Source organism: Scatophagus argus, chromosome 24, assembly GCF_020382885.2.
Source record: "Scatophagus argus isolate fScaArg1 chromosome 24, fScaArg1.pri, whole genome shotgun sequence".
In the NCBI taxonomy this organism is placed as follows: Eukaryota; Metazoa; Chordata; class Actinopteri; family Scatophagidae; genus Scatophagus; species Scatophagus argus.
Genome location: NC_058516.1, coordinates 625,288 through 640,228, shown reverse-complemented (window position 1 = coordinate 640,228; position 14,941 = coordinate 625,288). Strand labels below are relative to the sequence as shown.

The window sequence follows — 14,941 nt, the reverse complement described above, 5'->3', positions numbered from 1 at the left end:
TGGTCCGTGTGTCCGCGAGGCTGCAGAACGAGGAGAAGAAACCTTCAGATTCCCGAAGACCTACAAAACCATCTGAGCTGTCAGAGTGGGAAACAGGAGTCTCCCACCGTGATGGATTGAGTTGGAGCTGATTTAAAGCTTCGCAGCGTGGAATTAGAGGTCTGCTCCTTCTCACTGTAACCTCCTCTGGGTTTTCAGGATTTATTCACAAAGCTTTTCTGTCTTTATACAATAAATTTCCTCAGAGCTGCGAGGAAATAAATCCGTTTCTCCAGTCCATAGGCCTGAATGTTTGGTTCGGGCCTCCCTGAACTCTGACCCGTGTTCACGTCACACTGAAGGCTCCTGCACTCAGTAACCAAAGCTAATGAGTGGAAACAAAACAACAGTTTATATTTTGAACCACTTTAGTTTGTAGGTCAAGCTGAAAGTGATGACACCTGAAACGCTGCCAGTGATCCCTCATGGCACAGGAAAATGTAAGTATGGTAGGTCATAGTTGGATGTTTACAGCAGGGAGTTTAGTTGATAATTTCGCCACTCGTCTTCCAAATAAGTTTGGTTAACCTCAAAAACCAACACGTCTACGGCTTGAGGAGCTGCTGTCATCTTTTTCCTGGACTCTTTGCCAGTTTCCCAGCAGCTCCTGAACGCTGCACAAACGAGGACTGAGGAACTCTTTGTGTTTTTAACTTTGCTCTTTCTGTCTGAAGCCCCTCCGCCCTCCCCACACAAATCTTCTGCACGCTCTGGCTCGAGTCCCGCGGCCTCCACACGTGTCTCTGTTCAAGGCGGAAAGAAATACCGAACAATCGCGCTGGTAATTACCTCATTACCCGGCAGCCACCTGAGAGCCGGAGGGGGCGGCTGGCGTGGAGCGTCTCGGAGCGCTGGGCGGCTGGAAGGTGTCACTTCCTGCCAGTAAGGTCACAGAAGGAAAAGAGACTCGTGTCAGCATGGCTACCTGAAAAGGAACAGGTGGAGAGCACAGGAAAAGGTCGCCGGCTGGAGCTGATTTGACCACCAGCAGTGCTGGAAGTCGGACGCTCTGAGCGAGAATCGGGGTCCACCTGGACGCAGGTGGTTTAACGGCACCGGCGGGACAGTCGGCTCCACCTGCTGCTCATCTCCATCAGCTCGCATCCACACGACACGAGTGGTCGAGTTCACGCTTTATTCTCAGCTTTTCCTGGAAGACGTCGCAGTTTGGATGTAAGCTTGACTTTCTGAGACCAGACTGACTTCAGTATGAGGATTTCAAAGGTCTCTAAGTCTTACTCAGTATTTTGAGGAGACATTTCTTGCAGTGTGTCTCTGTCCTCAGCTGATAGGCCCAGCTGTTCGCCGGGAACAGGCGGCTCTTAAACCAATCAAACGTCTGTTCTTGCCAAGGCGGCGGCGTTGATACGGCGTGCCAGAGCCCACGCGCCACCTGCATCGCATCACGGTGAGGAGAGCTGAGGCCGCAGGAGGAAACCCGGCGACTCTTACATAACCTGCCTCTGTGTTCCTGCTCTACAATGCTGCCTTTGTGAGGCCCCGGACTGAAGCCGCAGTGTGAAGGCGGACGGCCGAAAGGCTCGAGACGAACACAAAACCCGACACGACTTCTTTGCGTTTCACAGTAAATACACTAACACATGACTCTGACCTGCAGATTAATCCTGCACAGTGAATGTGAGACATTCTGACAGTAATGAGGAGGTCTTTAACGGCTTATTAATGTGAAGAGGCCCTTGAATTCGACGCATTGAATGACCCCTGACTGATCTGGAGCCTGTTTTGTTACGCATGTTTCTGGATGCACAAGCCGACAGCTCTGAGGCGTCGGACTCGTGTGCCGCGTGTTGCTTCCTGAGCAGGAAATAGAAACGGTTTGAGCAGCACTTAGCTGTGGAGCTAACGGTCACCACAGCCGTTTCTGTCGGCCCTCACGCTTTTGTTTGTTTGGCTCCTGAACTCAGCTTTTGTTTGTGTGTTCACTGTGTGAAGACCACTCAGCCTCCGATGGCTTTCTGGCTGAAAGTGTTCTGGGTCCACTGTGACAGTTAAAGTCCTGAGCTGCTGGCAGCTTTTGGTCTGCACAGACGCTGGAAACAAACTGCTGCTGCTGCTGGCGCTCGCATAACGGCTGCATTGTTTCAGTCTGCTCGCACTGAAGGAAGAAAAGTGCTGCTGGAGGTGTGAATGTTTGTGATTAAACACCTTTCTGTTGTTTTCTACTGGAGCTTCAAGGGTTTCTGTGCTTTAATTCAGGGCTGAGGTTCCTGTGAACCGGTGAAGGGACCCGATGCCGCCTTGAAGTCCTGCTGGTCCCGTACACTTCCTGTCCTACACGCATCGTCAAGTCTCAGTCGTGTCCACTTCATGACTGAAAGTGTAGAAAACCTCTCACGCCGACCAACCGCTGAGCAGAGCGAGCGAGCTGCGTTTCGGGGGCGAAGCTTTTTGTTGTTGCCGCTGGATGTGGTGACATCATCAGTCATGGCTGCAGTGCTGATAGTTGAGTTTTGGATGCAAACCGGGCTTGTTTTCCGTTGCTGACGTTTCGATGCGGCCCGTTAGCCTCGTTAGCCGGATTAGCAGTGGGAGCTCAGCGCCTCAGGCTGCCGGTGCGTTTGTGAGAGTCGACACTGTAAAAACAGCTTCCACAATTAGTGCGGGCGCGGCGAGCCTCGCCGCCGTTTGATGTGGGAGCGTTTCAGTTTTACAGGCCGAGGCGTGGAGCCGCTCTGCTTTATGAATGCAGAGAGGAAGAGAAAAAAGAGGGAAAAGTCAACGAAGGCGTGAACTTTGACGGCCTGCGAGCGGCTCGAGTGCCTGCTGTGGCGAGCGGCGTGTCGAAGCCTGTTGTTTGCAGCTGTCAGGCTCCTCGGCTCCAGTTTAAAGCTGCACCCTTCACACTTCAAAGGCACAAGATGAAGGTCTGATCGGCTCCTCTTCACAGTTTAGTGTGTGCACAAACTGATGTGTTTGCAGGTTTTTTAAATAAAGCTGATTCTGATTCTGACTTTTAGGGCTTCGAATTCACACGACAGACTTCACACTTTGGCCAAACTGTTTCAGTGTTTTGATTTTCTTTCTCTGCCCTCCACAAATATGATCATTTCATCTGATCAGGGAAAAGTCAAACGTCTCCACGATTGCTTCATGGTGAGCATCAGCATGTTAGCACGTTAGCTCGGCGCTCTGCAGGCTCTCTGTCTGGTTCTTCCTGTGAGCCGCAGTGCTGCTGTTGGCCACTGGGGGCCTGCTGGAAGCATCAGCTGTGGTGCGTTTTTAAATATGGTGAAGATCGTTAACCTGATCGACTGGAGGCTTTGTGAGTTTGTGGCTCCGCTCTTCGTCCTGTTGTGTAACGCTCCTTCGTTTTCTGCATCAGCTACCGTTTGGCGACAGCTCGCCTCCCCTCCATCCTGTCGCATGTGACGGCACGTGTTGCACCAAGCTTGTCCGCAAAGACCAGAGCCAGTGTTTGGGTTTTCCCTTCAGCCCCTCCCCTCCTCCTCCTCCTCTTCTTCATCATCATCATCATCATGTGTTTGGTCTCCATCTCGATCCAACACGGAGAAAACTTGTCAGTGGTTTTGGCTCGGCCGCTGTTCCCAGCATGCACGTGTGAAGCGGGCGGATGTGTTGTGATGCGGGTGGTGTGTGTGTGTGTGTGTGTGTGTGTGTCGGCGAGATGTTGTGGCGTTTCATGATTCCCATCCTGCTGTAGTCCAGCAGCAGCCAGGCCACCGAGGACGCTCTGATTTCACAAGCTTTTCTGTGAGCGCATGGAACAAACCTCAGTGACCAAACACACACACACACACACACGCTGCTGCTGCTGCTGCTGCTGCTGGTGTGTGTGTGTCAGACACTCGCTGCTGTTGATTTACATTCCTCTCATTCCTGTCAGTCCAAACCTTACGTTCTCCTCCGCTTGACTTCCAGCTGGAGCTTCTTGTGAGCGAAACAACAAACAGTTTGAACACAAACTTTTTCCACTAAATTAAGTCATAACAGAAGTGCATGTGAGGTACACACATGAATGTAATGTATGAAGTGATAAGTAGACGTGTACACACATTATCAGCACAGACTGTCCTGGCGCTCTGGAGGGCTCGCTGAGGGGCCCCGGGGGCCCGTTTGAGGCTCAAACCCTGATGTTTGGCTGATGTTTGCAGCCTCCAGGGGGCGCTAGCAGGACTTTCCCCCCAGTGCTGTCATCTGCAGAGACACTGAGGGCTAACACATACAAAAACATGTAGAATCAGTGTGAATGTCCAGTGGGAGCGAAAACATTCACGTTTGCCTTCTGGTTGCAGTTTTATCTCATCGTGTTTCCCTCCACAGCTCGACTGGCAAACATCTGCAGGACTCAATTAAAGAGTCAAGCAGCCAAACCCGACTGGAAAACAACACATTAAGACAAGGGGGAGGGGAGGGGAGGAGAGGAGAGGAGGGGGAGGAGGGGGAGGAAAGGAGAAGGAGAGTGGGGAGGAGGGAGAGGGAAGGAGGGGTGGAGAGGGGAGGAGGAGAGGGGAGGAGAGAGGAGCGGGGTGAGAGGAGAGGAGGGGGAGGAGAGGAGAGGAGGACGGAGGGAGGGAGGAGGGGGAGGAGGGGTGGAGGATTAGGAAAGGAGAAGGAGAGTGGAGGGGGGGGGGGGAGTGGGGAGGAGGGAGAGGGGAGGAGGGGTGGAGGAGGAGGAAAGGAGAAGGAGAGTGGAGGGAGGGAGGAGGAGGGGGAGGAGAGGACGGTGGAGGAGGGGGAGGAAGGGGGAGGAGAGGAGAGGAGGGGGAGGAGAGGACGGTGGAGGAGGAGGAGAGGAGGGGGAGGAAGGGGGAGGAGGGGTCGGGGTGTACGTGATGAAAAAACCAGCGAGGGTAAAAGAAAAACTTCATGTTTGAGGTCCAGAGAGGAAAAAGGGTGGGAGGTCTGCAGAGAGAGGGAGAGTACAGTATGGAGGGAAGTGTGGGGGGCTGATGATGTCATACAGGCCACGCCCACCTGCAGAGGCTATACATGCCGGTGTTTCGGTGGTCCACCTCTCCACACTGAGGACGTCCGACGGCTGAACAAGTCCTAAGACTCTTAGTGAAGTTGTCCAGCTCCTGGTCGCTCCTCGTCCTCCTCGTCCTCATCTTCATCCTCGTCTCCTGGAAGCTGAAGCCTCGGGCTCATGGCGGGCAACGCTCTCCTCCTGCAAGTCCTCGTCCTGCTGCTCGGAGGGACCGTCGTCCTCAACGGCGTCTCTGCACAGAGGATCAGAGGCAAGTGCACGAGACAGCACGCAAACCCAGACAGAGCGATCAGTCCTGACATGAACAGGAAGACACGCGTGTGAGCAGACTTAAGTCAAAGTGGACTGTGGAGGGTCAGCTGGTCCACATGCAGAAGGTGGCCGAGTTACCTGAGAAAAAGACAGAAACTAGCGAGAGGGAAAGACGTGAGCCTGAGGTGTGAAAGTGCAGAAATGAAATCGTAGGACCGAGAGAAAAATCAGACAAAGTGAATCAAAGTAAACGAAGGCAGAAACGAGCAGAAAGAAAAGTGCAAGCTGAGGAAATAATGTTGTTCAAACCCTGTCAGAGTGTGTGTGTGTGAGTGTGAGTGTGTGTGTGTGCAGCTGATGTTGTGTTGAAGCTGCAGCTCTTTGCGTGCAGGTGTTGGACTCTGTCTCATGTCCAGTCAGTCCACGTCCACGCCGGTGCGTGGGCTCTCCTGGACGGGGGTGGGGCTGATTCATGATGGAACCTGCGGTGCTTATGTAAAAGGAGAAAGTGTCAGAGTGTCACGGTGGTCTGATGCGGCGGCTCGGAGGGGATTACCTCACCGGGCGAGAGACAGCCAAGAACAACAGGGAGAGGAGAGAGAGGGACAACACTTGAGTTTTCACCCTGATTTTTATGTGTTTTGTGCATTTTATATGGAAGTTTATGAGTGACAAAACTACTGAGCGAGCAAAACTTTAATTGGACTCGTAAAGCATTAAGAGCGCGCAGGGACAGATTTGAGAGTTTCAAACCCGATTTGGTGCTGCTTGTTTTTTAAAACACATTTTTAAGAGTGTGAAGGGACTGAAAGCAGCAAACAAACAGGATGCAGCAGGACGCACCCACAAACTGCCGCTGAGCTCCTCGCTTTCCGAGGACAAACGTCAAAACCGCCTGCAGCAGGCTGGCAGGAAGTGCAGGAAGTGCAGCAGCGGCTCCGGCGATGCTGTTCCTTCATGGAGTCCGAGGCCTGCTGAGATCCGTTTGAGGTTCTCTCAGCTGTTTCCCGTCTCTCGTGTCCTGTGAGCAGACGTCCTGACGGGTTGTCATGCAGAAGCACGCACGGCTGCTTCCTGTCTGCGCGTCACCTGTGCACGTGTTACAGGTGGAGCTAAATCAGTCGTCTGTGCTCACGAGCTTGTTGAGTTGTTGAACAGTAACGCAGCGTTTGGGGGGGTTGGAGTTGGACTTGATGTTTAGGATCGTTTGTTTTTGGACTGTTTTCACCGTCCAGCTGTTGTAGCTCTTGTTGACCTGTAGGGGGCACTAACACCCCCCGGTTCTCTGTTTAAGGACCTTAAAGGACCACTTCAAAAAGCGGACCTTTAGGGGGCGCTGACTCACCTCTTGGCCCGTTTTCGAGTAAGATATTACCGTTCGTATTTGGCAGCGAGGTTTGCCTCTTAAAGCGTCACGTTTAACGGTTTTGGTCCTCGGCTGAAGTTTCCTCCTCGTGTTTTGCTCTCAGGGTTGATTTCCCTCCAAACGATTAAAAGCCCCAGTGAAGCCAGTAAAACCAGCAGCAGCTCATTAGTGGCGACATGAAAGAGGCCGTGTCAGAAAGCGGAGTCTCCATCGCAGAGTTTTATAGTTTGAGCTAACAAGAGGAGCTGACTGTGTTCTCTGGTGTTTACAGCCACAGAAACACAACCAGACTCCATTCATTTTCTGTTGGTTTTAACAGAATTAAAGTTAGTTACGGCAGGTGGGTTCAGTTGTTAACACTTTTTAATCGACTGTTTGAGCTGCATTTGACTCGACTTGAATTCACTTGTGTTTTTTTTTGTACTTTGCATACTCTGCATATTTGTGGTACTTCTGGTACCACAGGGCAGCTGGTACACGTCCAGGTTTTGGTGGTGGTTTTATGGAGGTAAAAGAAACTCTGATGTCTTTGTTGAGTAGTTTGTTGTACAACCTTTTGTTTGTTTCTGAGTCTTTGTCTCACCTTTTGGCTGTTTTGTGGTGGGACTGCATGTGTTTATTGTAGTAATTTTGCATGTACTGTGCAGTAGACGGACTGCAGAACATCGCTGTGTTTGAAATACTTCAACACTCCGGTTAAAATCCATTTCCTTCCCCACTTTTGAGGACAAACGCGAGTCATTCGATCCCCATTCGACTGTTTAGACTCTGAGTGATTAAAATCCTGCACTGCAGCCTGAGATGTTATTCAGGCTGTCAGGAGGGACGACTTCCCTCCGTGCTGAACTCAGGTCTTTGTGAGAGGGGGCCCGATTGGCTTTCATGTCGAGTTTCATCCCGTCCACTTAATCAGCTGCTGTTGGAAAGCCTTCGACAGGCTGCTCGCTGCTGCCAAGAACGAGCTGCATGATCGCACACGTCCAGCTCGTCGGCCTTCCTGCAGGAGCAAACATCCCAAAGCAAACCGGGACAAGATGGATGTGAAAACGTCTCGCCGCTCCTCGCCGCTCCCCCTGCGTAATCAGCCCTGATTGTTCCACCCTCAGCAGCCTGAGCACAAACTTCATCAGCTAAACAAACACACTTCTGATTGAGTTTGTCTGGTACAGATCGCTTAGTTTAAGATCTGTCAGCTCTTAAACAAATAAATGGTCACACTTTGTCAGCCAGCACACTAATTATGTGCTTGCTGCACAGCAGGATCCCGAGTCCGTGGTCACCATGACAACAGTCATTTCTTTTTACGTTTTTGCTTTTGAGACGAGATTGATGTTGAGTTTTGTCCTTCGTCCTCCAGGCGTCGGACTGAATGTCCTGCGTGTTTTCAGATCTTTGATCATCTCATCAGCCCGTTTCTCTTCTTCAAACTACAGCTCCCAGGATGCTCTGCTGGATGCAAACAGGAAGTGTAATGCGGCTCATCTGTGTTTGTGTGCACACAGTCTCAGTGTGCTGAATGAGCTGTCGGCTTCTTATTCTTTGATTTCTAACTGGGTTTTTGGAACATCACACTTCTCGCACTGAAAACACCAAACGTGTGTGTGTGTGTGTGCGTGTGTGTGTGTGTGTGTGTTCACACGTGAGTCCCGAGTGATTTTTGGTGAAAGACTCTTCCATAATGAATTGACGAAGCCCCTCGGCGGTGGTTGGTTGTGGTGGTTTTCTGTGTTCGTACCCGTCAGAGCCCCTGAGTCCTGGAAAAATAAAAAGGTTTATGGTTCCTGAGAAAAGCATGCGGGACTGAAACATTCTGTACTTGTTAAAGTTTTAAAAGTCGGCCGTGACGTCGGGTTTGAACCCTGGAGAAGCAGAGGGCGGCTCGCTCTGCTGTTTGGATGCCAAACGCGTTCATTAAGTGTCAGTCCACAGGCTCCGGGGAAATCAAAGCGTAAGAAGACGCAGACATGCAGAGTTCGGTTTCTGATTGAGATCTCCGTCTCAGACGTCGTGAGAGCGTGAAATCAAAAGAAAGCGTGACGTCCCTGCAGAGACGCTGACGATCAGCCTCAGGGTTTATCCGGTTTGCTCCTGAAGAGACCACCAATGTCCCACCTTAACCCATCCAGTCTCTGCCGGCTGAGTCAAACCCAACAGCAACGGCGGCGACCAAACCAGAACAGGAAGTTCTCCCCGTCTGCTTCCCCTCAGGCTGATTGGTCGCGTTTATTAAAGTGTTTCTCTTGCAATTACGGACAATTTGCTCTCATGTGAGCGAGCGGCTTAGTCAGCAGAACAGTTTGGCACTGAAAGCAGTCGATCTGTGGAATAACACCAAGAAACAGAGAAGGGAAATGTTGAAACAAATCAGCTCTAATCTGTCAAAACAAGCTTAAATTCTGCCTTTTGTTTTGAGTTTTCATGGCTTCTTCTCACGTCTCGTCTTCTCTTCTTCTCCTCAGTGCGGCGTCAGAACATGAAGGTCCGGATCAACGCCACCGGCGACACCATCGTCATGAAGTTTGTGCGCCCGAGTCCCGACGTGAAGCTGGAGGGTTACATCCTGGGTTACGGCAGCAGCATGTTCTCCAAACAGTTCATCCAGCTGCCCGAGAACGGACAGCCGTACGAGACCGAGATGGGTAAGACGACCTACGGGAGCCTGAGGGGGACATGATCGCTCAGTGTGTTCCACTTGTACTTTATGTTTCAGTGCTTGTTTGAGTTCAGGCTGCTCCGTGAACAGCAGCAGCAGCTCCTGCGGGAGCTGATGTGGTCGGCTCAGGATTCCTCTCTCGTCCCGGGGCTGAAGATGAGGTTTCTGTGGGTCCGTGTGACCGCTGAACCTCCATGTGTAAACCTTCAGACTCGTGGGAAACTGAGTTTGTGCAGAAATACTTTGGGGAAAAGCAGAACGTGAGAAGCTCTGAGAAGCGGAGGACTCTGGCAGCAGCAGGTGGCTCTGATCCGTTTTCTGAAGCTCGGCCAGCAATTTTATCCCGTCCAGGCCAAAAAAAAGCACAAAACACTAAAAGTTACGACGTTGTGGTGTGTTCAGGGGAGCGTATCATCGCAGAAAACCTGCTGAAAGTCATCCTTCAACACTGTTTCTCTGGAGGCTGATTTTGTTTACAATCCTTCAGATTTTTGGGGTGAATTATTGCAGCGTGTTTTATCAGCTGTGAGAGCTTGACTTCCTGTCAGACGAGAGCACACAGACGAGCTTTGTTCTCTGTTTAAAAACGGTTCAGCACATACCCACCTGATGATGGGTATGTGCTGAGGAGAGAGGGCAGCCCCGCTCTAAACTGTCCAAATTTGGCTGCAGTTTCTTTGTTTAATTTAAGTCCTGATGTGAACACTTAAGTCCCCATGTGGACAGACTCTGGACTCTGATTTGGTCGAAGGTCACCACTTACCCACGCTTTTGTCTTGAGTTTTAGAGCTGTCTGACTTTTCTGATGATGGCGGAGAAACGCTGACTATGTTTAAAAACGTCTACATTTCGGCTGAAGTTTGGTTGCAGGTTTCGGGATCTGCTTGAGTCCTTTCAGGTGATTATGAAGAGATTTGGCCTCAGTACTCGACCGCAGATGTCAGGCAATAAATTATTGTTATTTTAATCATTCAAATATGGTTTTTCCATCATGTTTTGCTATTTGGCGCCTCATGAGATGCTGTGTTCAAGTGCAGTTGGGAAAATGAGACGTCCTGATCTTCCGTGTTGCATTTACTTTCCACTGTACGGCAGCCAGAGGATAAATGACCAGCAGAGATAAACTGTTTAGTTTCAGAAGAGGTCGTTTAATCTCCGTCTCCAGTTTCTGCCGCTCGTCTCTCATCGCTGATCTTTCTGCCCCGCGGTCACCTGTCAGTCAGCCCAAGTGGGCGGGGCCGTGGTGTCAGCGCCGCTTCATGTGGTGTTTACCTTTGTGGTTAAAAGCCCTCAGCAGAGAGGCATCCATCAGCGGCTCGGAGAGGATCGACGACCGCAGTGTGGTGCCTCAATCCTTCACCGTTTCCTCTGCGGAAATGTGGAAAAATCCACAAGTGTTTTAAAGACGGGAACGTCGATCCTGAACTCATCACAATAAAACCTGTCAGCTGTGTTTAACCCTCCTGACCCTCGCCACAAACAGCGAGACAGAGGAGGAGCGGCGAGGGAACGACAAACACATCCTCTGCTCGGCCCCCGCAGGTGATCACAGGTGACTGATGAGGTCAGGAGGAGAAGGAGGGGGCGGGGCGAGTCTCCACCTGTCCAGGGTGAAGCTGAGACGAGCGGGAGGCGCAGGCCTGACTGAATGAGGGAGTTTAACAGGAAAACATGAGAACGTTCACGAGAAGACAAACCGATCTGCAGCCTTCAGTCGATTCACAGGCTCTGCATGACTTCAGTGTGTCTTTACTGTCCACACACACACAGACACACACTCACATGCATGCACACACACACACAGACATGCACACACATGCACACACAGACACTCACACACACGCACATGCACACACATGCACAGACACACACTTGCACACATGCACACACATGCACAGACACACACTTGCACACATGCACACACATGCACACACACATGCACACACACATGCACACAGACACATATACGCACAGACACACACATGCACACACACACACACACACACATGCACACAGACACATATACGCACAGACACACACATGCACACACACACACACACACACACACACACACACACCCACCCTCTGAGCCTTCAGCCAATAGCCTGCCAGTCCTCCCCTCACGCCCTTCCTGTTGAGCCTCACAGCTAATCCAGTTAGCTCCAGTGGACTTTAGGCAGAATGCTGCTGCAGAACGTCGGGTCTTAAACCTGTTGGTGTTCTGGTCTTTCTCTGTTTCTGCTTTCTGTGTGTGAACCAGCAGAGGATCTTGAACACATTTTCACCGTGCGATGAGCTCTGCGGGCTGTGCTTGTGCTTTGGCTTCCTGTAAACTTTGTTAAAGTAATAAACGAGAAGTCTGACGTGTTTGTGCTGAGAGACAGAAGAGAAAGTCTTCAGGTCGTCGTGAAAACTGTTGCAGCTGTCGTCTTTGTGTTTCCTCTCTCGCTCTCTAATGGTTCGCATGTGTTCGTCTGCCCTGGGGGTCGTTTTAATTCCCGCCGTGACATCATCACCGTCGTCGTGGCCGCTCGTTTCCATAGCGAAGTGCAGCATTCCTCACGTGTTTGTGGAGTACTCCTGCTGCAGTACTGTGGCGCAGTACTTGCTGTGTACTGCCTGTGATGGCAGCAGTAGTTTTTGTGCTCATTCGGTTAAACTCCTCAGTTTACTCTTAATGTCTTTAAATTGGTTAATCCTGGGTTTCCCCACCGAGCGCCCACCAAGAGCCCCACCAAGCCCTCGCCGAGTGCCCACCAAGCCCCTGCCGAGCGCCCGCCGAGCCCTCGCCGAGCGCCCACCGACCCCCGCCGAGCTGTGAGTCAAAGCACGTGTGCTGCAGAGTCTCGTCCTCGTGTTGCGCTCGATTCGAGTGTCGATCCAGAACATCTGGAAGCTGCTGTGGCATCACACGTTCTCGTTCAGTCTGAGATCGCCGATCGATCGATCAATCGATCGATCGATCATTGAAATCAGGGCAGGAACTTTGAATTTGGTTTGAATGCTTTCAGCGGTTCAGAGATTTTTCACTTCATGAATCCGCATGTTGTTTCAGACGCGGAGCCAAAGTACCTGGTGGCCGTCCAGCCGATCCCGGTCAACGACGTGAAGAAACACTGCACAGGTATGCCGACCACTTCCTGTTTGGTTCGCAGCGTTGCACCTGCCGCGGCACGTCTCACTCTGTCCTCGCCCGTCTTCACAGGGAAGGTGAACCTGGAGAAGCCGCTCCACCTGGTGATCGGCTCCGTCAGCCCCACGGCGGTGCTGCTGTCCTGGGGAAACTACCTGAAGACGCCCTACGAGGGGAACATCATGAACGAGTGTCTGGAGGACGGGTGAGCGTCGCAGTCAGGTTGTGATTGTGAGGATTGTTTTTGACCTGGTTTGTTTAAAGCCGATGAGGTCAGTTTGACCTGCTGTGTGGTCAAACGGCAGGATGTGGGATCTCCTCACGAACTCACGATCTCTTTGGTTTGCTGAACGTGAAAGCGTTTTGCCTCCTCTCATGTGTTCGTATGATCGCTTTTCCCCAAAGTCTGACTTTATTTTTCTGCTCTCGCTGACAAATCACGTCGGCCGTCTCAGCCTTTGACCCGTCAAGATGACGAATGGCTCTGCTGCTGCTGCGTTTGAGCGGTCGGACGTGCTGAGTGACGCTACGCTGACCGCGACACGCCGGCTCTCTTTTCCATCATCCTTCACTTTCTCCTTCCTCCAATGCTCCTGTTTTTTCTGCCTTCCCTGTCGAACGAGTTGGAGAAGCCGTCGGAAAGCTTGACCGAGGCGTCCTCTGCCACTCCGGGCGTCTTGTTAAAAGCTAATGTCGGTTCCGTCTGTGGAGCGTTTGGCCGCCGCTTCGGAGTTCTTGGAGCTCCGCACGACATGAGAGGGTGAAAGTGGAGATCGGCTGTGCCACTCGCCAGAATTAACAACACGTAACAGGAGAAGCTGTTTCCACGCTGAGGTCACGGCGGCTGAAGACGGCCAGAGAGAAACCACACGGGCTGAAGGTGTTGACTTTTGTCGTCCTCTGGCACCTTGTGGGCTCAACAGTCGTGGGCAAAGTCAACAAACCATGCAGAGGTGTTTGTCAGGGAAACTTTGATGAATTCATTTCTGTTTGAGTTCAGCTGAACACAATGAGTCTTCAGTTTGGGGTCACCTCGCCGCCTCGTCAGGGGCCTTTCAGTCAGGAGTATGTGCTGGTTTTTAGCAGTCATGACTTCTGGCGAAAGTTTAGAGACGTAAACTGTTGTGACAAACCAGCATGTAAACTAAAAATATGAAGGACTGAGAACAGAACCCTGAGGAACCCCACAAATATCAGCTGACACTGTGATGATTGTGTTGCTCTGCGTCTGAAGAAGGTGGAAGTGGACGACGGCGTGCCAACATGTCAGCCACGATCGCTTTATTGGATGATGAAATGTCAGGTGTTCGTCCCCAGGACTTGAGCTCCTCCCACCTTCTCGCTCTTTCAGGCCTTCCTGTCAGTTGACTGACTGTTGACTGTAACTCAGATTTTCCCGCCTCTGCCCACCTGCAGGTTCTACACCATCCGCTACAGGGAGAGGAACAGGAAGTGGATCTATCAGACCTGCCCGACCAGCGACACGGTCATCGACAACCTGAAACCCAACACGCCCTACGAGTTTGGCGTCCGGTCCAACAAGGACGACCGCAGCGGCACGTGGAGCAAACCGGTCATCCACAACACCAGCATGGGCAGTAAGGAGTGCATTTCTCATGGCATGTCATTTTATGTCGTTTTGTGTTCGAGCGTCCTGAGACAGGGTCCTGAGACAGGGTCCTGAGACAGAGTCCTGAGACAGTGTCTGAGACAGTGTCTGAGACAGCGTCCTGAGACAGCATCCTGAGACAGTGTCTGAGACAGTGTCCTGAGACAGTGTCTGAGACAGCGTCCTGAGACAATGTCTGAGACAGCGTCTGAGACAGTGTCTGAGACAGTGTCTGAGACAGCGTCTGAGACAGGGTCCTGAGACAATGTCCTGAGACAGCGTCCTGAGACAATGTCTGAGACAGGGTCCTGAGACAGTGTCTGAGACAGTGTCTGAGACAGCGTCCTGAGACAATGTCTGAGACAGGGTCCTGAGACAGTGTCTGAGACAGGGTCCTGAGACAGTGTCTGAGACAGTGTCTGAGACAGCGTCCTGAGACAATGTCTGAGACAGGGTCCTGAGACAGTGTCTGAGACAGCGTCCTGAGACAATGTCTGAGACAGTGTCTGAGACAGCGTCCTGAGACAGTGTCTGAGACAGCGTCTGAGACAGTGTCTGAGACAGGGTCCTGAGACAATGTCCTGAGACAGCGTCCTGAGACAATGTCTGAGACAGGGTCCTGAGACAGTGTCTGAGACAGTGTCTGAGACAGCGTCCTGAGACAATGTCTGAGACAGTGTCCTGAGACAGCGTCCTGAGTGACCTCTTTGAGAGAACATTAAACGTTTAAACACATGCAGCTGCACACGAATCAAACCTGTCTGATCACAACAGGAGACCAAATGTTCTGACTTTCGTCCGTGTTCTTCTGTATTTCACAGATAAGAACGCACAGAAGCCGTACAAGCTGCGTAATCCTCTCGCGAAGCCGATGGTGCGTAAGCCAGTATTTTCATCTGGAAGTGTGTGACTTGAGAGTA

The 14,941-nt window shown here is 51.6% G+C and overlaps 1 protein-coding gene across 19 annotated transcripts in view; it reads left to right on the top strand.

Annotated features, from left to right (window-relative positions):
* The window catches only part of abi3bpb (ABI family, member 3 (NESH) binding protein b), a 33,326-nt gene that overhangs the window by 6,330 nt on the left and 12,055 nt on the right, over nucleotides 1–14,941 (top strand). For 3 of the 19 annotated variants that reach the window (XM_046381797.1, XM_046381794.1, XM_046381793.1), the window contains exons 1-6: nucleotides 4,875–5,258; nucleotides 9,086–9,265; nucleotides 12,335–12,403; nucleotides 12,485–12,617; nucleotides 13,829–14,010; nucleotides 14,843–14,895. In XM_046381797.1, the coding sequence (XP_046237753.1) occupies nucleotides 5,168–5,258; nucleotides 9,086–9,265; nucleotides 12,335–12,403; nucleotides 12,485–12,617; nucleotides 13,829–14,010; nucleotides 14,843–14,895 (708 nt within the window). In that variant the 5' untranslated portion in view covers nucleotides 4,875–5,167. Of the gene's footprint in view, nucleotides 1–4,874; nucleotides 5,259–9,085; nucleotides 9,266–12,334; nucleotides 12,404–12,484; nucleotides 12,618–13,828; nucleotides 14,011–14,842; nucleotides 14,896–14,941 lie in introns of those variants that run through there. The other 16 variants (XM_046381799.1, XM_046381800.1, XM_046381798.1 and 13 more) reach the window with 8 other exon arrangements.